The following is a 23087-nucleotide window of genomic DNA, read 5'->3' on the forward strand; positions in this document are numbered from 1 at the left end:
CAGACGACAGAAAGTCTGCAACCACAATATATAACTGTGAAGGACAACAAGCCGGAACACATGAGCATTGACAATCCACCACAAGTAGGCACCAGGAAGGGACGTCGTATCCCCAGTAAGAGACCTATAGACTGAGGCAGAGCTAATAGACTTCAAACCGATGGAGTGCCGGTGGGGTAAGAGACCCCCTATCGTTTGAGAACAAGCATTGGCATAGCCAATAGGTCTCGCTTTTGGGACCTTATAAGTGTTTAGTTATGGAACTGTTGCATGGCTAAACACTTATAAGGTCCCAAAGGCGAAACCTATTGGCTATGCCAATGCTTGTTTTAGGTCTCGCTGAGACAGCGCAAGCTGTCTCTTTGAGACACTTTGTAAGTGGGTTTTCAAAAGTGCTACCCACATGGTTTTGCTGGCCTAGAGCTTGGGTGCATGATGGTGTGCACGTGCACAACTGCTCCTCTGCTCCTTGCATTCCCCCCTCCCTTCTCACCCAGCCCTTTGATGCTCTGCTCACATCTCCCTCCTCCCTTCTCCTCCTCCTTTTTCGTCACTTGTATTCAGGCTCCTCGCATTCCCCCCCTCCCTTCTCGCCCAGCCTTTCTTGTCACTTCTGCTCGCATCTCGCCCCCCTCCCTTTTCGTTAGTTTCATTTGCCTGTACTTCTCACTAGACACTTATTCCAAATCGCTGACTCATGCTGCTCTGCTTGTTATCTGAAAGAAACACGTTAGTTAGATTCCTCACCTTAGAATATCCCCAGGCGTCAGACTGGATCCGGAAGATTTTTCGGCAGCAATACCCCTTGCGCGTCGCTAGGCGTCGTCTGCGGCTCCGCGTCCGTCGTCGGCGTCGTGCGCCGGAATGACGACGTCGGAGTACTTAGACGCCGCCCTCGCGCGCTGACGTCAGTTCTTCTTTTTTCCGCGCCAGTAAGCGCAGATCCGGGAGAGCTACCCCTTTTAGTCTTTTTTGACTACGTGTTTTGATCCTTTTTGATCTTGTCTCGACTCCGGTGCCGGTAGGATGCCTGGTTTCAAAGCCTGTGCTGACTGTAACCGCTTGATGTCGGTTACGGATCATCACCGCCGGTGCCTTTACTGCTTGGGCCTCGACCACGACGCGGAGTCGTGTTCGGACTGCAAGGCCCTGACCTCGAAGGCTAGACGGGAGCGGTCCCGTAAGCTCCTCGAGATTCGCCACTCGGCTCCACGCCCCTCTCGATCCCGGTCCAGGAGGAGGTCCAAGGATCGGTCGCGGAGCCGCAGCCGACGTCATCGCTCGTCTGGCTCCAAGTCTTTGGGTAAGTCGAAGCACTCCAAGAAGTCCAAGAGGCGACACCGCTCTTCGGACTCCCCTCGCCGGTCGCGCGACTCGGCCGAGGGTCAGGGTGGTTTCCACCCCCGCGGCTCCAGCGGAGCCGCAGGCGCCGCGCAAGTCCCCATACCCGCCGGTCCCTGGGACTGACGCGGCGCCGGCGGAAGTCAGTGCCTTCCTCTCGGCCATGAGGAACCTGGCTCCGCCGTCGACGCCCGCTGGCGCTCCTTCGGGCCCCGCGGACCCGACTGGGCAACCTTGCATGCCGGCGGCTCCGGCCCCGTTGCCGGCTCTGGCCACGACGCCGCAGGTTCCCGAGGGACTCGTCCCCGCCGACGCCGGTCGACCTCGTCACGCCTCCTCCGCCGGCGTCGACACCGGTTCCACCTCCGACGCCGGCTCCGCTCGGCGTCGAGCCCCAGTTCAGCCCCGCTCCGGATCCGGCGCCGTTGCGGCGTCGATGGACGCCGCGTACGGCGCCGTTAGAGACACATTATGTCTACCGTCCGGCTCCGCTCCTTCCTCCTGTTTACCAGGAATTGGATGACGGGGGCGACTGGGAGGGGTCCGAGGATCCTATGGCCGTTCAGGCTCAGCTGTCACAGGACAGGGCAGATGAACTGGGGGAGGCCAGTGGTCTGGATACCTCACCAGACACTGGATTCATCTCTCCTCCGACTGTGGCTTCGGAGGAGGGTGCTGCTTTCTCTGTGGTGCTGCGCAAGGCGGCCGCAGCCCTTGGGCTCAAGCTGCCTGCCGTGGCTGTGAGGACTAACGTCCTCACTGAGGTGCTTCAGTCTGCAGCAAGCTCCACTGAGCCTCTGCTGCAATTCAATGAGGCCCTCATTGACGTTCTGCAGGGCACCTGGTCCAAGCCCTCCACAGTTCCTCCTGGCGACAGGAACGTCGCCAGGCGCCACCGCCCTGCTCCGGGCGACCCCAGTTTTCTGTCCCAACACCCCACCCCCGAGAGCCTGGTTATCCAGGCTTCTACCTCCCAATCCTCCTTCCCGACCGCTCCGCCGGACCGGGATTCCAAGAGACTGGAACAGTTTGGCAAAAAGCTGTTCTCCTCCCTTAGTTTGGGTCTGCGGTCCTTGAACACCGCCTGTCTTTTGGACCGTTATTCCCACTCTCTGTGGGATACGGTGGAGGACGTGCTGCCCCTGTGCCCGGAGGAGGCCCAGACACGACTTACCCAGGCTCTGGCCGATGGGAGGGATGCAGCACGACATGCAATCCGATGTGGGCTTGACACTACGGACTCGCTGGGTAGGGCGATTTCTACCACGGTGGCGCTTAGACGTCACGCCTGGCTGCGGTCCACGTCCTTTTCGGGGGATGTCCAGAGCACTCTCATGGACATGCCCTTTGATGGCACTCGCCTTTTTGGTGAGAAAGCGGACAGTGCGCTGGCTCGCTTCAAGGACTCCCGGGCTACGGCCAAGTCCTTGGGCCTCTCGGCCCCGCGGTCGCAAACTTCCGCCTTTCGCCCCTTTCGTGGCCAAGGAAGGGGTGCCTCCTCACGTCCGCCTAGCCACCAGCCGCAGAACCAACCTGCGCGCGGTCGCGGCCGTGGTTTCCGCCGAGGCGGTTCTGGAGGACGACGCGGTCAGCCCACATCCACCCCGGCAGCATCCGCCTCCAAGCCTTCCTAGTCCGAGCTTTCCGGCCCATTCCTCGCCAGTGGGCGGCAGAGGTCGCCATCACCTGCTCCACTGGCGTACCATCACTTCGGACAGGTGGGTGCTGCAAATCGTCCGAAGGGGCTACTCCCTCCCCTTCGAGACGACCCCTCCAGCCATGCCACCGCAGCACCACCGTATCTCGGAGGATCATTTGAATCTTCTGCGAGAGGAAGTTTCGGCCCTCTTGGCCAAAGAGGTCGTCGAGCGCGTTCCGAGCCCAGAAGTAGGTCGTGGTTGTTATTCCCACTACTTTCTGGTTCCCAAGAAGGACAAAGGGGGCCTACGCCCTATCTTGGACCTCAGGAACGTCAATGCCTTCCTCCGGAAGGAGCGGTTCAAAATGCTAACCTTGGCTCAGGTTCTAGCTGCCCTCGACCCTGGAGACTGGATGGTAGCGTTGGACTTGCAGGACGCATATTTCCACATCCCCGTCCTGCCGGCCCACCGCCGTTACCTGCGGTTCACGGTGGGCCAGGAGCATTTTCAGTTCACCGTGCTCCCCTTCGGCCTCACCAGTGCCCCTCGGGTGTTCACGAAAGTGATGGCGGTGGTCGCAGCTCATCTGCGCAGATCAGGGGTTCCAGTCTTCCCCTATCTCGACGACTGGTTGTTGAAGGCAGGCTCGCCCCAGGCAGTCGTCTCCCACCTCCAGACTACGGCGGATCTCCTGCATTTGCTGGGGTTTTCCATCAACGTGCCGAAGTCACACCTGAGTCCCTCTCAGAAGCTCCTCTTCATCGGAGCGGTTCTCGATTCGGCACAGTTCCGGGTCTATCCGCCGGAACAGCGGGTCCGGGATATTCAGGCCCTGATTCCCATCTTTCGGCCTCTATCCTGGGTTTCGGTCAGGCTAGTGTTTCGGCTTCTGGGGCTGAAGGCCTCCTGCATCCTACTAATGTGTCACGCCAGGCGGCGCATGCGGGCTCTGCAGTGGGACCTGAAGTTTCAGTGGGCCCAGCATCACGGCAACCTGTCCGACCATGTCTTGATCTCGGAGGGCACTGCACAGCAATTGCAGTGGTGGCTCACGGACCGCGATTGGGTCACGGGCAAGAGTCTCTCCCTTCCCCAACCGGAGCATGTCGTAGTGACGGATGCGTCCCTCCTGGGATGGGGTGGCCATATGGGAGAGTCGGAGATCAGAGGCCTCTGGTCTCCGGCGGAGTCTCGCCTCCACATCACCCTGTTGGAGTTGGGAGCGATCCGACTTGCACTGAAAGCCTTCCTTCCCTCTGTCAGGGGAAGTGTCGTGCAGGTGTTTACGGACAACACCACCGCCATGTGGTATTGCAACAAACAGGGCGGGGTGGGGTCGTGGACCCTTTGTCAGGAGGCTCTGCGCCTCTGGACGTGGCTGGAACACCAGGGCGTCACCCTAGTGGTTCAACATCTGGCGGGCTCTCTGAACGCCAGAGCCGACGAACTCAGCCGCCGGTGCATGATGGATCACGAATGGCGTCTGAACTCTGAGGTGGCGCAAGGTCTCTTTCAGCAGTGGGGAGAGCCTTGGTTAGATCTATTCGCCACCGAAGAGAACGCGCAATGTCAGCAGTTCTGCGCGTTGGAATTTCCAAGGCGGCACTCGCTCTGCGACGCTTTTCGTCACGAGTGGAGTTGCGGTCTGTTGTACGCCTTTCCGCCTATACCACTTCTGCCCAGAGTGCTGAAGAAGATCAGGCACGACCGGGCCCAAGTCATGTTGGTGGCCCCGGATTGGGCACGAAGGTACTGGTATCCCGAGCTACTCAGTATGTTGACCGATCCTCCGATACGTCTGCCCCTTCGGGAGGATCTTCTGTCGCAGCAGCAGGGGACGGTCCTCCACCCGAACCTGTCCAGCCTCCACCTCCATGCGTGGAGATTGAGCGGCGGCAGTTGATGCCATTTGACTTGCCTCCTGAAGTCTGTGATATCATTCTGGCAGCCAGGCGTCCCTCCACAAAGAAGGTATACGCCTGCCGGTGGAACAGATTTGTGGCAGGGTGCACAGCAAAGGCTGTGGATCCCCTTTCCGCCCCTCTTTCTGAGGTTCTCCTCTTTCTTCTTTCTTTGGCCCGGCAGGGCTCTGCCCTGGGCACCTTGAAAGGTTATCTTGCTGCCCTCTCTGCCTTCTTACGGCTTCCTGATCAGCCTTCTCTTTTCAAGTCCCCTGTGGTTCAACGCTTTCTTAAAGGCATTACTCATACGTTCCCTCCTGTTCCTTTCGTAATGCCTCAGTGGGACTTGAATCTTGTTCTCACATTTCTGATGTGCGCTCCCTTTGAGCCTCTTCACAATTGTCCTCTTCGTCTTTTGACGCTTAAGTCTGCTTTCCTGGTAGCCATCACCTCGGCTAGACGGGTGAGTGAGCTCCAGGCTCTATCGTCCAAGCCTCCTTTTCTCTCTGTTCATCCGGACAAGGTTGTCCTTCGGCCTCGTCCTTCTTTTCTACCGAAAGTGGTGACTCCCTTTCATCTTGGGCAGTCTGTCACCTTGCCCACCTTCTTTCCGCCTCCGCATCCTTCCAAAGAGGAAGAGAGGCTCCACCGTCTGGACCCAAAGCGTGCGCTCTCTTTTTATTTGAACCGCACAAAACAGTTCCGGGTGGACGACCAACTTTTCGTTGGATACGTGGGTGCTAAGAAGGGAAAAGCTGTGCACAAACGGACCATCTCCCGGTGGGTCGTTTTGTGCATCAAAATCTGTTGCTCCTTGGCGAAAAAGGACCCTCCTGTTGGGCTGCGCGCCCATTCCACTCGGGCTACAGCGGCTACTACTGCTTTGGGACGGGGAGTCCCGTTGCAGGACATCTGTCAGGCGGCTACGTGGGCTTCGCTACACACGTTTGCCAGGCATTATTGCCTAGACAGCCAAGTCCGGAGGGATGGCTTCTTTGGCCGTTCTGTCCTCCAGGACTTTCTGGTGTGATCTTGGTTCGCAGACCCACCACCGGGGATGGTATTGCTTGGGTATCTATTCTAAGGTGAGGAATCTAACTAACGTGTTTCTTTCAGATGAACAAGTTACTTACCTTCGGTAACGATGTATCTGTAAGAAACATTAGTTAGTTAGATTCCTCACCGACCCACCCATCCTCCCCGTTCTGCGAACTGACATCTAGGGTTAAGGCTATCCCTTTCAGGGCCCTAGAATTTTTTGGCACCAGTGTCGGTATCTTGCATGGCTCTGTGTTCCTGGCGCGGAAGGCTATGTACAAGAACTGACGTCAGCGCGCGAGGGCGGCGTCTAAGTACTCCGACGTCATTCCGGCGCACGACGCCGACGACGGACGCGGAGCCGCAGACGACGCCTAGCGACGCGCAAGGGGTATTGCAGACGAAAAATCTTCCGGATCCAGTCTGACGCCTGGGGATATTCTAAGGTGAGGAATCTAACTAACTAATGTTTCTTACAGATACATCGTTACCGAAGGTAAGTAACTTGTTCTTCTGGTAGTAGCCTGACATGGGCATTAACATACAATACAATTCTGAATTCAGCCAGCGCACACATATAATTTGAGACCAGACACGCAATGAGCCCTTGTAAATCATAAAACTCGTCAACCACAGATCACTCCCAACCTGCAAAGTGGCCAGCCACCCACATAACCATATTACCCAGAACATTGTCATTGAAAAAACACTTCAGTGCATGAAATCTAGTGAAATGCTACTTTCTCGAGTAAACAAAAGAGGGCACCCAGGAAAAAACTACAAACATTCATTTTGATGTGAAAAGGCCTCTGCAATGGAATATTTCTTACTAATTTATACAACGGGAATGACTTTTTAAAGCAGTTTATTTTATAGTACATTTGTCACATATTTAAAACATTACAAAGTCTACTAGTTGAATGTCTCTCTCCTTCTCGGTCTTTTTCTTCTTTAATTCTGGCAGTAAACAGACAACAGGAGCCACTGGGCGTGAAGGCAGAGCCATCCTGCTTGATTAATGGCTTTGCATTCCCATGTGTTCCCAGCAGTAAACATGCCCGAGGCGCCAGCGGAGCACAAGGCACACGGAAACATCCTCCTTCATTGTTGTTTCCCCTCTGAGCTGAGTCACTTTACACTCAACTCCAAAAAAAACGAACCATAAAAAAATTTACTTTTTAAACAAAACTACCTTAAACAGTATTGTTAGCTGGGGCTAATTTTAAGGAGACTATGGTGGGCTCATCTCAGCGTTGTACAGTGTTTGCATTAGTTTATGGATTACAGCAGATTTAAGAGTTAATTTATTTTAAGGAAAATAATTCTTTGGTATTTACACACAAGGGGAATATACCTGACCAGACAAAAAAAATCCCTGCACTTCTTTCTAACTTACATCTCAACATACAACACTCTGTAAATAACTGTCACTTCTCTATACCAGCAAATACATTTCTTTCTAAAACCCAAATCCACCTTTATGTCCCATATCTCATTCCTTTACATAAACACTCAATTTTTAGAAATATATTTATACATGACTAGGTACCTACCACACTATTGCTCTAGCCTTAAAAAATCTCTGTACGTCACACCTCTCTTTCAATAAACCTCAGTGCACCATTGCACTTACCTCTCATAAACTCAACTTACAACCTCACTGCGAACCTAACTCTAGATCTCTAACTCTCAATCAGCTCTCTGCCCCCATCTTCTCCTCAAATCTCCCTCTCACTCTCCCTCTCCCTCTTTCCCTCCCTCTTTCCCTCTCTCTTTCCCTCTCTCTTTCCCTCTCTCTTTCCCTCTCTTTCACTCTCTCTTTCACTCTCTTTGACTCTTTTACTCTCCCTCACCCCCTCACGCTATTTCCCTCACGCTATTTCCCTCGCGCTCTTTCCCTCACGCTCTTTCCCTCTCCCTCTCCCTCTTTCCCTCTCCCTCTTTCCCTCTCCCTCTTTCCCTCTCCCTCTTTCCCTCTCCCTCTTTCCCTCTCCCTCTTTCCCTCTCCCTCTTTCCCTCACGCTCTTTCCCTCTCTTTCTTGCACGCTGTTTCCCTCACGTTCTTTCCCTCGCGCTCTTTCCCTCGCGCTCTTTCCCTCGCGCTCTTTCCCTCGCGCTCTTTCCCTCGCACTCTTTCCCTCACGCTCTTTCCCTCATGCTCTTTCCCTCACGCTCTTTCCCTCGCTCTTCTTTTTTACTCTCCTCGCTCTCTCTCCTCTATCGCCTCTCTCTCTCCTCTCTCTCTTCTCTCTCCTCTCTCCTCTCTCCCTCCGCATCTCATCCCACATCATTTCTCTTACATTTACTTCACCTCCCTCTTAATTTCATCTATCTTTCTATTACACTTTCTACCATTTAGTACAAACATTTTTAACATCTGTACATTACCTTTAACTAGCTCTTGCATGCCTCTTTCTAAATCATCATTCTCTTTCAATTCTCTCTCTGCCTCATCTCTATCTTCCCCAACTCACAGACACTATCTAGCCTCTCAATTTACCACAACAGTTGGACTACCAGGTCTCGCTTAGTATTAATGTCACCTTGCTCATTATTTTATTAGTTTATCTCTACAATACTCTCTCTACCTCTTACACTCCATCTATCACAACCATTGTTTTCATCTCTCTTTCTATCTCATTCACTATTACCGTTCAATCTCTGCTTACGTCTCACTCGTTTAATACATCGGTCTTACCTCTATCTCTCTCTCCCAAATTCTAAATTCTATACTTCTCCCTCGCCCATCCTCTGTATTACACTCATCTCTCTACCTCATCTTCACCTCTTTTCTCTCTACTTCTCATAACTTCGAATTTTAATCCCACCGATTCTGCCTGCCTCTCTGCCTCGTTACTTAGGTTAAAAACACCTGTCATTCTGTGCTTCACCTTTCTATTTGTGCTATCTCATTATAACTCACCTCTCTTACTAACTTATTTCTATATAGTCCTTTCCCCTCAGCTTGGCACCTTTCTTACTAGCCTACATTTAAAAATGCATGTCAGCCCTCTAAAAACAAGCATTGGCATAGCCAATAGGTCTCACATTTGGGACCTTATACGCTTTTAGCCATGCAACAGTAACGCTATTACACCAAGGATATTGTGATGCATAACTAAATACTTATAAGGTCCCAAAAGCGAGACCTATTGGCTATGCCAATGCTTGTTCTCAAACGATAGGGGGTCTCTTACCCCACCGGCACTCCATCGGTTTGAAGTCTATTAGCTCTGCCTCAGTCTATAGGTCTCTTACTGGGGATACGACGTCCCTTCCTGGTGCCTACTTGTGGTGGATTGTCAATGCTCATGTGTTCCGGCTTGTTGTCCTTCACAGTTATATATTGTGGTTGCAGACTTTCTGTCGTCTGCCATGATGTTTTTTCACATCTTCTTCTGCCTCCGGGGAGGGTTTAGCCTTCGCTTTTGCAGGGTTGCTTCTCAGAGCCGTGCTCTGCTCTTTCCCTTCACTTTTTTTCAATATACAGTGTCTAGCACTGTCCTTTATGGTGCTGTTTTTCACCATTCAATTTCTTTTCTATTTTCATCCTTTTCGAACACTTTTCCCATACCCTCACAGTTTTTGGTGGTGGCTCCGCGTTGTGGCGCGGCAAAGTTTCTCCGATGTAACCTGATCAGTGAGCGTGCCGGGAGGGGTTTATATGGCTCCACTGACGACATCAGGGCAGAGCCGTGCGGCGCCACCCCCGGCCTGCAGAGGTACTGCTGCGGAAAGCTCTCCGGATCCAGTCTGACGCAAGGGGATATTCTAAGTTAAGGAATCTGCTACTAGACTGTCTCTCTACCAGATACATCGTTACCGAAGGTAAGTAACTCGTCCGTTACTCTTCTTTCATTGCCCTTCCCAGTTGGCACAGTACCTTGACCCATGGGCTCAGTATGAAATCTTGGAGTAATAAATAACATTGAATCCTAGGTGGCTGAATTTGTGAAGTCACTTCTCCTCTGTCTCTACTCCCTAGCTAAAATTCTTCCATTATTTATCCACAATCACAGGAAGTTACTATTTGAGCGTTAACTCTATCCTGCCCATAGTAATTTCACAGTCATGTATGTGAACATTTCACCCAAACTGCGTAGTAGCTTAAGACTATTCAGAACGGGTACACTAGGATCACTTGTGACCTCATGTTAGACCTGTCAGCCCTAGGGTGGTCTTCCCTGTATTTTTGCCCTTGCCTCATTCTTTTCCACCCCTTTTTTTTCGTTGGTCTTAGGTCTCCAAGCGCCTTTTCACTGCTAATCAGTGTTAAGGTGCAGGTGCTCTCTTCCCCCAAGATGGCTGCCACAGGCCCCTGCTACTGCGGAGTGGCCTTTTTAGTAGCACTCTAGTTGCCAGGAGCTGGCTGGAACCCTACAAAAATGTTGCGACACCAGCCCGCCTTTTTGTCCTATAGCTAGAGTGGGGAAGCTCCTGGAACTTGCTGGAACCTTCTAGAAGAAGGGTGGGGTTTTGCTTTTGCCACCTTAGAGGGTGGTCACCTGACCTAGGGCTACTTAAGGAAAGGAGGGAACATTTTTTAGTCAGTTGGGGCGACGCAGACCTGGGGGAACCTACACAGGAGTTTTAGGCGGTAGCGCCTAGTCAGGGACTTATGCCACTGAAAGTGACAGGGCTTAGGTGCTGCCTTTCAAGTTGAGTGAGGGATCCTGAACTAGCCCACTGATCTGGCCCGGCGGGAGGGGAACCCAGGGACAACCTACCAAGCCTGACTGAGACTCCCTTTAGTCACCCAACTCAACCTGCCCACCCCCCCCAAGGAACAAAACTGTGAAGGGCGCCAGATCCAACAAGCGCCAGAAGGACAACTGAAACTTACTGCAGAAACTTATTACTGAACTGCTGGGGGATCGACCAGGTACCAGCGCCGTGACACCCCTGCACTCCCTGACTTTGCCTGGGTCTCCCCTATCCTGTTCTGCCATGGGCGTGTGGCCTGCTCATGCTCAACCTGCCTACCTGCCCCGAGCTGGGGCGTCGCTGAGGGAAAAGGGGGCGCTGGGTGCCGAAATAATCACCACCTCCCCGAGCTGCAGGCCACACCCTTAATTTCCACCCTCCCCTCCGTCGAGGGGATCTGAGGAGCACTCACCGCTGCGGCCCAGGGCCGGAAAGATTGCCCCCGTTGTCGCGGGGCCCGCGGAGAAGCCCGGGGCCCCGCCGCTGCCGTCGCAGCCTGAGGAACGCCGCCAGAATTCGGGGAAGGCCTTGGTAGGCCGGGAAGCTGCCCTCCACCGTCACGTGACGGGGGCGGACTGCACGACGCCGCCCCTGCTGTCTGGGAAAAGGAAGGAGAGGCCGCGCGGCCTGCGGGGGCGCGGCCTCTCCTTCCTTCCACGGGTGCGCCTCAACCCCCACCTACCTCGCCGATTCCGCGCTGCAGGTGAGACCCTCGGCCCTCGACCCGGACATCGCCGGGAGGCCGGAGAACCCCCCGTCAAGTCACCCGACATCGCCAGAGAGCCAGCATTCACCGTGGGAGAGGCTCCAGGAGCAGCGAGCCCTCCTGCCAGGAAGATCCCGACTGCCAGCGCCGGGAGGAGACCCCACCACAAGGTAACCCCCGGGGAGGAGGGCGGAAGGCCCGTGAGAGGCCCCGAGTTCGCCCCTCCCCTGGGGGAAGCTACAGTTGGGACCCGGAGGCTCTTGCCAAGCCAGAACCCTTGCCATCGCCCCCTCTCGCCCTCTGAGGGGCGCAGTGACTGTGCCCCGCACCAGGGTTGATACCCATTAAGAAGGCTCCGAGCAAGTGCGCGAGTTAGCGCTTGGATTTCCTGCTGCGGGCAGTGCCTTGGAATGCAATGGTTAATGCTCTCCTGAATTACCCAGCTAGCGCTCTCATGACCTGCAATGTTTGACGCGCTATTGCCTTGCTCTGTGCAGCGCTACGTCAAATGCCATGGTTTAAAGCGCTGTTGCCTTGCTATATGCAGCGCTATGTCAAATGCCATGTTTTAAAGCGCTATTGCCATGCTATGTGCAGCGCTATGTCAAATGCCATTTTTTAAAGCGCTAGTGCCTTGCTATGTGCAGCCCTATGTCAAATGCCATGTTTTAAAGCGCTATTGCCTTGCTATGTGCAGTGCTATGTCAAATGCCATGTTTTAAAGCGCTATTGCCTTGCTATGTGCAGCGCTATGTTAAATGCCATGTTATAAGAGCGCTATTGAATTGCTATGTGCAGCGCTTTGCGTAAATGCTGTGTTTGACGCTCCCCAGGATCACCAGGTGTCGCGCTTTGATTCAATGCCAGGTTTTGATGTTTTAATGAACTGCCAATCTATTCCTAATGAAATGCTTTTGATACTAATGTTGAACTAGATAAAACTGATTGGTTTTATTCAACCTACTGTGTGGTGTCAATTATTGCGTGCGATTCCTGTCTCAGTGGTTGTGTGTGCTGTATGGTCACTTCACACGTAAGCTTTTGGGTGCCTACCTGCTCGAGTCACGTTACCCCCAGAGGGCCTGGTGACCCCCGGTCCTACACCTCAAAAGTATTCTCATCTCACAATATTGCTTTAATAACTAGGTTGACTGTCAATTGATCTCCACATCCACTCATGGGCACTGATCCTGGTATGAGAATTGACTTAACATTCTTCCTCTTCTTATATGGCCAACATTATTGCTCTGATCAAGGTAGATCTGTGTGATCTAGCGCAGTCTCCTAGTCTGAAGATTGTGCTAAGTCTCTGTAGGTTTGTAAATGGAAATTGCAGAAAGCACATCTAAACAAATCACAGAAACTTCCATCTTTTCCCAATAATAAAAAAAAAACTGATAAACCGATAAAATACCTAATTAACTGGCTGCAGGAATGATCTGTTGGGTTATGTTCTGTGACAAATGGATGTTGACTTACATGATGTCTCTGCAGGTACATGGTTGTATATTTTAGAGCGTTACTTTTATTTGGTTTTTGGTTTTACTTTGTGTTTGTATGTGTGCTGCACCTTGAAGCTGTCTTCAATTGGTAATTATATACACCTTGCATATAATAAAAACGAGCATTGGTTCTAAAGCTGATGTTTAGCTAATCTGTTATTTAAGTTCCCTTCAAGAATCTATGTGGTCCAGTTGACTAGCACCATGATTTAGGTAACATTAACAATATAGGCTACCAATTGTTTGTTTGTAATTGTAACAGAGGAAAGCAACAATGACTATCTTAGCCAGAATATCCGTGCTTCAAGGGACCATAGCCTACTTCTCGGTAAAACGTACAGTATCATGGGGAATACTCTCAACCTGGATCCTGGCTGTCTCGAGGATATGGATGATGATAAAGCTCGAAGAGTCTTAGAGTTCGCAGGCACCTCGTCAGGAAATCCAGAAGTAGTAAGTGTGAAAAATGGATTACAAAATGTTGAAACAAGAATTAAGATTTTGGAATGAAACGTCAACTTAGTGCTGATATTTTTTTGCATTCTTAAAACAAGCTAGTGCATAATATATTTTATTAGGTGCTGTCAGTGGAAAACCAGATATTATCTGAAAATAAATAATACATTATACATTATCCACCATAACACAGAGCTTTGTGTCATATTTGCATGTTGCACGTACTGCTTTCCCATTGGCAAGAGAGGGCCTAGCAGCACTCTTTTCTCCTTGTTGTGCTACTCCATCCCTTTCAGTTTTCCATTAGTTCTCTTTTCAGAAAAAGTGCTATAGGTTTCCTTTTCTGATACGTTTGTGGCATATCTGGTTAGTTGTTTCTTAGTTTTAACAGTGTGTGCTATTGGTTTGGCATGCCATTTTGACTGTTTTAAAAAGACTGCCCTAATTTCTATCTTTTGTTCATTTTACTTGTCAGCCAAGAACAAAGTTTTTACAGTAAGCAGCCAAAAAGGACAGCCTTTAATAAGCTCAAAAGGTGAGCCCATTAAGAACATAAGCACCACTTTAAGGTCCCACTGAGGCATAGAAAATGGAGTAGAGGACAACAATAAAAGACAACCCCCTCAGATAATATAAACAATAGGAGACTTGAGCAACAACAGCTGATCCGGTAAACAAAGAAAAGCCTGATAAATAGTAATTAACAGTGCCTATGGCAAAGCCTTGTTGGGCCGTGACAGCTCAAAATGCAACACATCAGACAAGTGCCTCTTGAGCGTGCAGCCTCCGTGGACCAAGAGAAAAAAACCGTATCAAAACCCAGAATAAAAAGATTTGATAGATGAGGCTGACAAAATCACATTCACCAACTCCGACGGCAGATCCAAGCAATTCCGATAGCCCTGCTTAATCTCCAGTGAGGGAGATGGAGCCTCTGGATGTTCAGATGCCAGGCTTTCCCCTCCCACTGTCATAGGAGGTACGCTCTGAGAGGAAGCAGAAGAGGAAGGCATAGGGACATGTGGTGCAGATCCAAGTACAATACCCTTTAAGGCCAGTCTGGTGCTATTAAGATCAGTTATGTGTGATTCTAACACACCATAGTCAGAAACCAAGCAACTAAGGATGAGTGGTAACACATAGTGGAGAGGGGACTCCAACTTCAGATGAAATGGGCCTTTCATGTTTCGCTGCTGCAAAACCTGCAGAACGCAGAATTGTGGGCTGTAAGTGCTCTTGTGAATGGCAAACAGATCCACTGGAAGAATGCCTTAAAGTTCAAAGACGGACTGAACCACCTCTAGGTGAAGATGCCACTTGTGATCGGCAAGATGGCATTGACTGAGTTCATCAGCATGTATATTCAGAGCCTGGACCAGAGTCAGACATCCTGAGCCTAAGACCAAAGCTTCAGAGGTTCCAAAGGAGGCACAGTCCCACAACACCCTTCTTGTTAGCATGCCACATTGGACCAATCTACTGTGGATAGAAGCCTGGAACACTTTGAGGGTCAGGCTGATTGCCTGAAGTTTGGACTGGTTGATGTGTGATCTCTGCTCCAGAGAGAACCACAGGCCTTTGATCTCCATTGCACCGATGTCTGCCCTACTGAAGGTGGAGGCATCTGTAAAAACCATGGCCATCACTGGCAGGGAGGTGAGGAGGAACACACAATAACTTTCTGTACGCTACTTGGTCTGACACCAAGCATTACTGCAAGCCTCTAGCTCCTATCAGAGAAATTCGAATGCTGTCAGAACGCCCTCGTTTTTATCCCACTAAAACAAAAGATACCACTAGGGTGCATGCAGGTTCCGCAGAGCATGGGTCAGCAGCTGGGAGCAGGCCCAAAAGTTGGAGGATAGACTGGGCCAAAGCATTTGTCCAAAATATTATGATCAGAACATTAATATCCCAGACCCGCTGTAGAGGTGGGAAGTCCTTGAGGGAGACCATGTCCAGCTTCATCCTGGTGAGGAGGAGACACTGATGGGCTAGAGGTGGGACTTGAAATTAATTAGCATGCAGATTTTGGCCTACAGGTGGTCTGACACTAGGTGCTGTGATCCTGCATTTAGCAACCAGTTGTTGAGGTACTAGAATAAAGAGATCCTTGACCTGTGAAGAAATGCCACGATCACTGCCTCGCCTTTGTACAAACTCCTGGGCTGATGTTAGTGTAGTAGAGTAGGATCTGCTTTCATGGTTACCCCCACTTTTTGCTGGTGTCAGTATGTTTTTTTGACTAGTCAGACTGGGAACCTGCTAATCAGGACCCCAGTTCCTGTGCTTCCTCCCTAAATTTGACACGGTAAATACTTCTGTACCTCCACAATTGGCTACTGGTGTACTCCTCTAAGTCCCTAGCAAATGGTACTCGGGTACATAGGGCATAGGTACTCCAGGGGTTTCCCATGGGGTGCAGCATGTATCTGAAAGAGACTATTAGGTATAGATTCCTTACCCTAGAATTACCCTCAGGCGTCAGACTGGATCTGGAGAATATTTTCCTAGTAGTATCCCTGCGCGTCGGTAGGTGGTGTCGGTCGACTCCGCGTTCAACGTCTGCGTCGTGATTGCTGTGGTGACCTCACTGTATCTACTTAGACGCCGACCCTGCGCACTGACGGTCATTCTTTCATTTTCTGCGCCAACAAGCGCAGACCTGGAGATAGCGATACACTTAGTCATTTTTTGACTAGCTCTTTTTCGACTTTTGTCAACATCTTTTTCGAGTCTGCCGACTCATGATGTACGTAGGGATGTCCCGTCCTCGAACCGGCTTCAAACCCTGTGACTCCTGTCACAAGTTGATGTCGGTCACGGACCTGCACCTCGTGTGCCTCTGGTGCATGGAGCGCGACCTTGACCCGAGGTCATGCTCCGACTGTCGGCCATGAACCCAAAGTCTTTGCGGGAGCAGTCCCAAAAGCTTCTGGAGGCACGGCAGCTGGCTCCGCGCCGCTCGAGGTCCCCGTCAAGAGGGAGGTTGCCGGACCGTTCACGTTGTCATCACCACCATTCCTCTTCAAAGTCTTTGTAATCGGGTAAGTCGAAGCTCAAGAAGAAGGTTAAAAAGCACCGTTGCTCTTCGCCTTCTCCCCATCCGTCGGCTGACGCAGGACGCAGAAGGTCGTCGTCCTTCGGCTCTGCCCGTGGAGCCCGCTGGGATGGCTCCGAGCTTCCCTCCCTTCCAGAGAGCCGGAGAGTCCCCTGCCCAGCTTCGTGCCTTTTATGAAGCCCTCCACTCAGTCTTTGGGCAGCCCGACTCCTGTGGTGTGCCTTTGGGCCCCGTGGACTCGGCTGGGGGCTCTAGGCCTTCGATGCAGGCAGCTCCGGCCTTGGTGCCATAGGGCCCTCCGGGATCAAGGCCTGGATCCGGGTCGGTGCCGATCAACCTCACAACACCTCCCACGGCTCCGATTCCTCTGACAATACCTCCGCCACCTCAGACGCCGGCTGTGTCCCCAGCCGGCATCGACCCCTGTGTGAGAAGTTGGCCTGATGTATGATGTCACTAGTTCTAGTGTACACCTTATATCAGTCCAAACAACCCTTATGGTGATTGGTTGTAAAGTCAACCTTATAGACCAGCTATCCTAGTGGTAGCATGGACAAGAGCAGTCTTAGGCTAAACTCTGTATGGCATGTGAAGCCAGCTGTTATACCATTTGTAATCCCTTGAATACCAAATGAAAGGACACCACAACAGATATATATATATAAAATAAAGTGTATTTATTCTAGTCAAACCCTCAGCACTCTTTATGAGATTCGAGGTAAGTACAACACAGTCTTATTTAAGCATACATTAAGTCACACAGGTAAGTAATACAGTTAGGCCCTAGGGGCCACGCAAACCATATACTAAGTAAGTGGTATAAGGACCACTGTCACGGAAATAGGATAGGCCTAGGCCTAGGGAATCGCTGGGGCTACACTATACTACCAAAGGTTAGGAAGTGGAAGGCCCACGGGATTCGGGTGCAGAGTGGAAACACTCACGCGTAATGCGTATAATCGATGAAAACAGTACAGTTTGGAAATAAAGAGATTTAGGACACTTCTGAAGTAACTAGGAAGTTGAGACTTGAAACTTAGACACTAGGATAGTCACTACCCTACTGAGCACCGGAGTACCCAAGTTACCTAGCCCACGGGCTGCGGGTGCATAGGTGTGAACTTGCGTCGGGTTTCGTCGTCGACTCCTATGGATGCCTGAAGGAAAGTTGCTGACAGACAGTCAGTGAAGAGTGTCCGGTGGATCCCAAGGCTGGGATCAAGAAGGAAGGATACCTGCAAGCAGAAGGGACAGAGTCTGGGTCACTAGCCAGTGACCACGTGGAACCAGGAAGGAACCAGGCGATGTCGTGAAGCTTGCAGTTAAGAGGTGAAGCTTGTCGCAGCAGCCACGGGTACCAGGAGACGTCGAGGATGACCAGGACCAGGAGGCGAGCTGTCCCACGAAGGCTCTTGCTGTCGACGAAGTCGAACTAGGACTCACCAAGCCTTGGCAAGCGGAACCCACGCAGGAAGGAGGACTTGCTTCTGGTGCAGACCAGGAAGGTCTGGGGTGCTTCTCTTTTACAGAGGAGCAGGAGCCAGTCTGGAGGAGCCAAACCAGCAGTGGAAAGTTGAGGGTGTGTCGTCACAGAGGTTACTAGCCAACGGGCAAGCAACCGGACAGACGCGGCAAGCAGGAAAATGCAGAAGGGCCCCGCGCAGGACTCGTGGAGTGTGGGGGGCTGATCTTTGGTGCAGATGGTGCTTGGGGTCGGGGCTTCTCAATCCCCAGTGCACAACTTCGAGGGTGCCTCAGAAGCTGCGCTGGAAGATACTCGCCACTTTTCCCAGGTAGCCGGTCCCACGTCTCTCGTCGCCTCCACGGATCTCAGCTCGGCTGTGGATGTGGATCAGGGTCGGAGAAGTCTGGAAGTCAAGGCTCTGGTCAGGCTCTGCAGTCGGTCCCTCGTAGAACTTCAGCAAAGCAAAGGGTAAGTCTCTTGATGGTGCCTATTTGCACAGAGTGGCCACTCCTTGGCCACAAGGGAGATTCTTCAGTCTTCTTCTTTCGTCGAATGTCGAAGGTCCAGAGTTTCTGTTCAAGTTGCAGGTTCAGGATAATCTAATCTCCTGGGACCCAGCTACCACTCTTATACCAATCTGGGGGGCTGGGTTGCCTGCTAGGTCACGCCTTATGGGTGGGACCTGGGAGGGGGGTGGTAACACCCCCTTCCCTTTGTCTAGTTTCGCGCCAGGACTGGGGCTGGAGTGCCCCAGCACTGGTTTGAACTGGAGTATGCATGGGACACCTTGTGTGCCCCAGGCAGTGTCTAGTTGCTTTCATCCCTCCCTGCCCCAATACACTAAGGCCTGTCTGGGGTGGTGCTCGCACCTCCCAAGGCAGGAAACCTATTGTCCAAGCCTCCCTTGCCGGGATCACTCCCAGCAGCAGGAGGTCAGACTTGTGTCGTGGCAGCAGCATCCATTTTGTGATGCTGGGGCTCTGGTTAACTTTAACCGGGTATGTAGGTTTCAACATGTCTTCTCCCTCTAGAGGGGAGGAATAATATCCTCATTGCCAGAAATGGGATGGGGGTATTATTCCAAAGTGTTAGACACCTTACACGACATGTTTCGATAAAGCCAAACCATAGTTACCATAACCGTTTAAGATTATAAGGCACTTTAAGAGTATATGGTAGGCTATATCATAGAACAGCTATAAGGACATGGTTCCGAAAGCTGCAGACAGGCTCAGCTCATGCTAGAGCACCATCTCACATGTTACCAAGCACTCTGCCTCCAGGATTGTTAAGGCCTGCCATAGGAGTGGTTGACAGGTACACGTGTCTATATATAAGGTAGGTATAGGAATACTACACCTAGCAAGGAGTGATTGCACAACCTTGCCCCAGCTGAGTGATCAGCCAGTTGTGTCATAATGGAAGGCCAGGCCAGGGGTGGCACAATACATGCTGCAGCCCCTGGTAGGCCTAGGGTACACCTATGCCCTGGGTACCTAGGGTACACTGTACAGGGGCCAACAAGGTGATCCTAACCAATTGGGTTATGCACCTAAAGTACATAGTATAATTTTAGAGAGAGAACAGCAGGGCTGTGGGTCTGATTAGTAGGCCCACAGCCACATCTAAGTCGAAAACCAGTAAAGCAAAAGCAAAAAGTGGGGGTGAACATAGAAAGCAGACCCTACTCTCCTACACCCTGCCTCCCCCTCGACATGGAGCCGGACCGGCGTCGTCCAGCGCTGGGGGGGGGTACCTTTGTACCACTGTTCTACCCTGGCATTCCTTTTCGCCCTGAGTGGCAGCCAGGAGAGGATGAGGAGGACTGGAGGAGGTGTCTTTTGACCCTCTGGCAGATCAGCTAGAAGAGCCGGACTGGAGAGAGGAGTTTGGTGACGCCAGTGGTCTGGATACTTCCCCGGACCCTGGTATGCTTTCTTCCCCTACCGTGGTCACAAAGGAGGGTGCTTCCTACGGTGTGGTGTTGCGTAGGGCGGCTGAGGCATTGGGCCTTGAGCTTCCTACGGTGGCAGTCAGGACTAACCTCCTGACTGAGGTGTTTCAGCCAGCAGCAGTCTCTTCAGAGCCCCTGCTGCCGTTCAGTGAGGCCCTCACAGACATCCTTCTGGGCACTTGGTCCAAGCCCAGCACTGGGGCTCCTGTGGGTAAGATGATTGCCAGATGCCACCGCCCAGCTCCGGGCGACCCACTTTTCCTCTCCCAACACCCTACCCCCGAGAGCTTGGTGGTCCAAGCCTCCATCTCAAAAGGCGTGTTCCCTCCTGCTCCCCCAGATAGGGAATCCAAGAAGCTGGACCATCTTGGGAAGAATATGTTTTCTTCGGCCAGCTTAGGACTGCGGTTCGTGAACACTGCATGTCTCTTGGGCCAATACACCCACTCTGTGTGGGACACGGTTGCGCAAGTACTGCCACAGTGCCCGGAGGAGGCCCGGGCCGTGCTCACCCTCGCCTTTGCAGAGGGTAGAGACGCAGCAAAGTTCGCCATTCGATGTGGGCTGGATACCGCCAACTCGCTGGGTAGAAGGATTTCTATGTCAGTAGCCTTGAGACGCTACTCCTGGCTGAGGTCCACTGGCTTCTCCAGGGATGTCCAATCGACCCTTTTGGACATGCCTTTTGATGGCCATCGCCTGTCTGGCGACAAGGCGGACAATGCGCTTGAGCGCTTCAAGGACTCTGCAGCAGCCTCCAAACCTTCCTAGTTCGACTTTCTAGGGCCACCAGTTGCCAGTGGGCAGCAGGATCCGCCATCACCTCCCCCACTGGCACAACATCACATCGGACAGGTGGGTTTTACAGATAGTCCGAAGGGGCTACTCGCTCTCCTCGAGACTACCCCTCCCTCCATACCACCATGCCACCAACACTCCATCGCGTGTCGGAGGATCTCTTGGCCAATGGAGCTGTCGAGCGCATCCCTGTCCCAGAAGTAGGTCGTGGTTGCTACTCCAACTACTTTCTGGTACCCAAGAAGGACAAGGACCTGCGTCCTATCCTAGACATCAGGGACGTCAACCGCTTTCTCAGGAAGGAGAAGTTCAAAATGCTCATCTTGGCTCAGGTCTTGTCTGCCCTCAACCCTGGAGACTGGATGGTAGTGTTGGACTTGCAGGACTTGTATTTTCACTTGCCTATCCATCGGCGTTACCTACGGTTCACGGTTGGCCACGAGCATTTCCAGCTTACTGTGCTCCCCTTTGGCCCTACCAGTTCCCCTCGGGTGTTCACGAAAGTGATGGCGGTGGTCGCAGCTCATCTGCGCAGATCCGAGGTTTCAGTCTTTCTCTATCTCGATGACTGGCTGTTGAAGGCGGGTTCGGCCCAGACAGTCGTCTCCCACCTCCAGACTACGGCGGACCTCCTGCACTCGCCGAAGTGACATCTGACTCCCTTTCAGACGCTACCTTTCATGTGAGCTGTTCTGGACACAGTTCAGTTTCGGGCCTTTCCTCATGAGCAGTGGATCTTGGATATTCGGGCTATGATTCCGATGTTTCTGCCTCTATCCTGGATTTCAGTGAGAATGACCTTGAGGCTGCTGGGCCTCATGGCCTCCTGCATCCTGCTGGTGGATCATGCCAGGTGGGATATGCGGGCTCTGCAGTGGGACCTGAAGTTCCAGTGGGCACAGCATCAGGGGAATCTTTCCGACTACGTTCAGATCTCGAAGGGAACTGCACAACAACTACAGTGGTGGTTAACAGACCAGGATTGGGTCAGAGGCAGATCCCTCTCCCTTCCCCAACCAGAACTCACGGTGGTGACAGATGCATCACTCATGGGATGGGGCGGCCATCAGGGAGAGGCAGAGATCAGAGGAGTCTGGTCCCCGGGGGAGTTCGGGCTCCACATGAACCTGTTGGGGCTTCAGGCGATCCTCCTGGCACTAAAGGCATTCCTTCCCTTTGTAGGAGAGTAGGGTCTGCTTTCTATGTTCACCCCCACTTTTTGCTTTTGCTTCACTGGTTTTCGACTTAGATGTGGCTGTGGGCCTGCCAATCAGACCCACAGCCCTGCTGTTCTCTCTCTAAATTTATACTATGTACTTTAGGTGCATAACCCAATTGGTTAGGATCACCTTATTGGCCCCTGTATAGTGTACCTTAGGTACCCAGGGCATAGGTGTACCCTAGGCCTACCAGGGGCTGCAGCATGTATTGTGCCACCCCTGGCCTGGCCTTCCATTATGACACAACTGGCTGATCACTCAGCTGCGGCAAGGTTGTGTAATCACTCCTTGCTTAGGTGTAGTATTCCTATACCTACCTTATATATAGACACATGTGTACCTATCAGCCACTCCTATGGCAGGTGTGAGAAGTTGGCCTGGTATATGCTGTTCACTAGTTAAAGTGACCACCTTGTACCATGCCAAGCAACCCTTATGGTGTGGTTGTAAGTCAACCTTTTCGGACTAGCTGCCCTAGTGGTAGCGTAGGCTAAGCAGTCTTTGAGGCTAAACTCGTTAAAGCGTGTTAAGCAAGCTGTTTTACCATATGTAACCCCCCTTTATACCAATGAAAGGACACCACACAGATATATATTCAAAATATATATGTATTTATTACTCAAAGTATCCCCTAGGCTCTTTATGAGCACAGGAGCACAAATCGTTAAACAAGACAACGTTATAATATACAGAAGTTTCACTTTATATGGATAGGCCCTGGTGGCCGATCAAACCATATACTAAAATAGTGGTACAAGTACCACGAACAGGAAAGGGAAAAGGCCTAGGGCCTCTAGAATCGCTGGGCCTACAAGGAGCTAACTTCAGTTAGTGACCAGGAGGTCCACGGGTCGCGTGTGCAGTGAGGAAAGTTACACGCGTGCTCCCATAGGTTTTCAATGGGTGCGTAAAAGTTCAAAAGTTACTGCTAGAAGGGTCTTCTGGATGGACTACGAATTTAAGATTCAAAACACAGACACTAGAGATGTTTCTCTACACTTGGGCACCGGAGTGCCAGCTTTACCTCACCCACAGGAAGCGGGTGCATAGGTCTCGAAGTGCGTCAGGTTTCTTCTATCGATTCAATGGAGCCTGATGACAAAGATGCTGCAGGCGGTCAGTCCAGAAGAGATGCGGTGGATCCCAGAGTTGATCGGTGTTGTAGAGGACCTGAAAGCAGAGGGGACAGTGTTCACAGTCACTAGCCAGTGACCGGCGTGGCACCAGGTAGGTACCAGGCGATGTCGGGTGCAAACAGGTGATGAGGTGTAGCTTGTCTCCGCAGCCACGTGGTCCCTGAA

At 51.9% G+C, this 23087-nt stretch overlaps 1 protein-coding gene across 3 annotated transcripts in view; it reads left to right on the forward strand.

Moving 5' to 3' along the window:
- Nucleotides 1-23087, forward strand: part of PRKDC (protein kinase, DNA-activated, catalytic subunit) — a 2754228-nt gene that overhangs the window by 2107398 nt on the left and 623743 nt on the right. For all 3 annotated transcript variants that reach the window (XM_085605657.1, XM_085605658.1, XM_085605659.1), the window contains one exon: nt 13095-13285. In XM_085605657.1, the coding sequence (XP_085461783.1) occupies nt 13095-13285 (191 nt within the window). The remainder of the gene's footprint in view (nt 1-13094; nt 13286-23087) is intronic.

Source organism: Triturus cristatus, chromosome 5_1 (assembly GCF_964204655.1).
Source record: "Triturus cristatus chromosome 5_1, aTriCri1.1, whole genome shotgun sequence".
Lineage (NCBI taxonomy): Eukaryota > Metazoa > Chordata > Amphibia > Caudata > Salamandridae > Triturus > Triturus cristatus.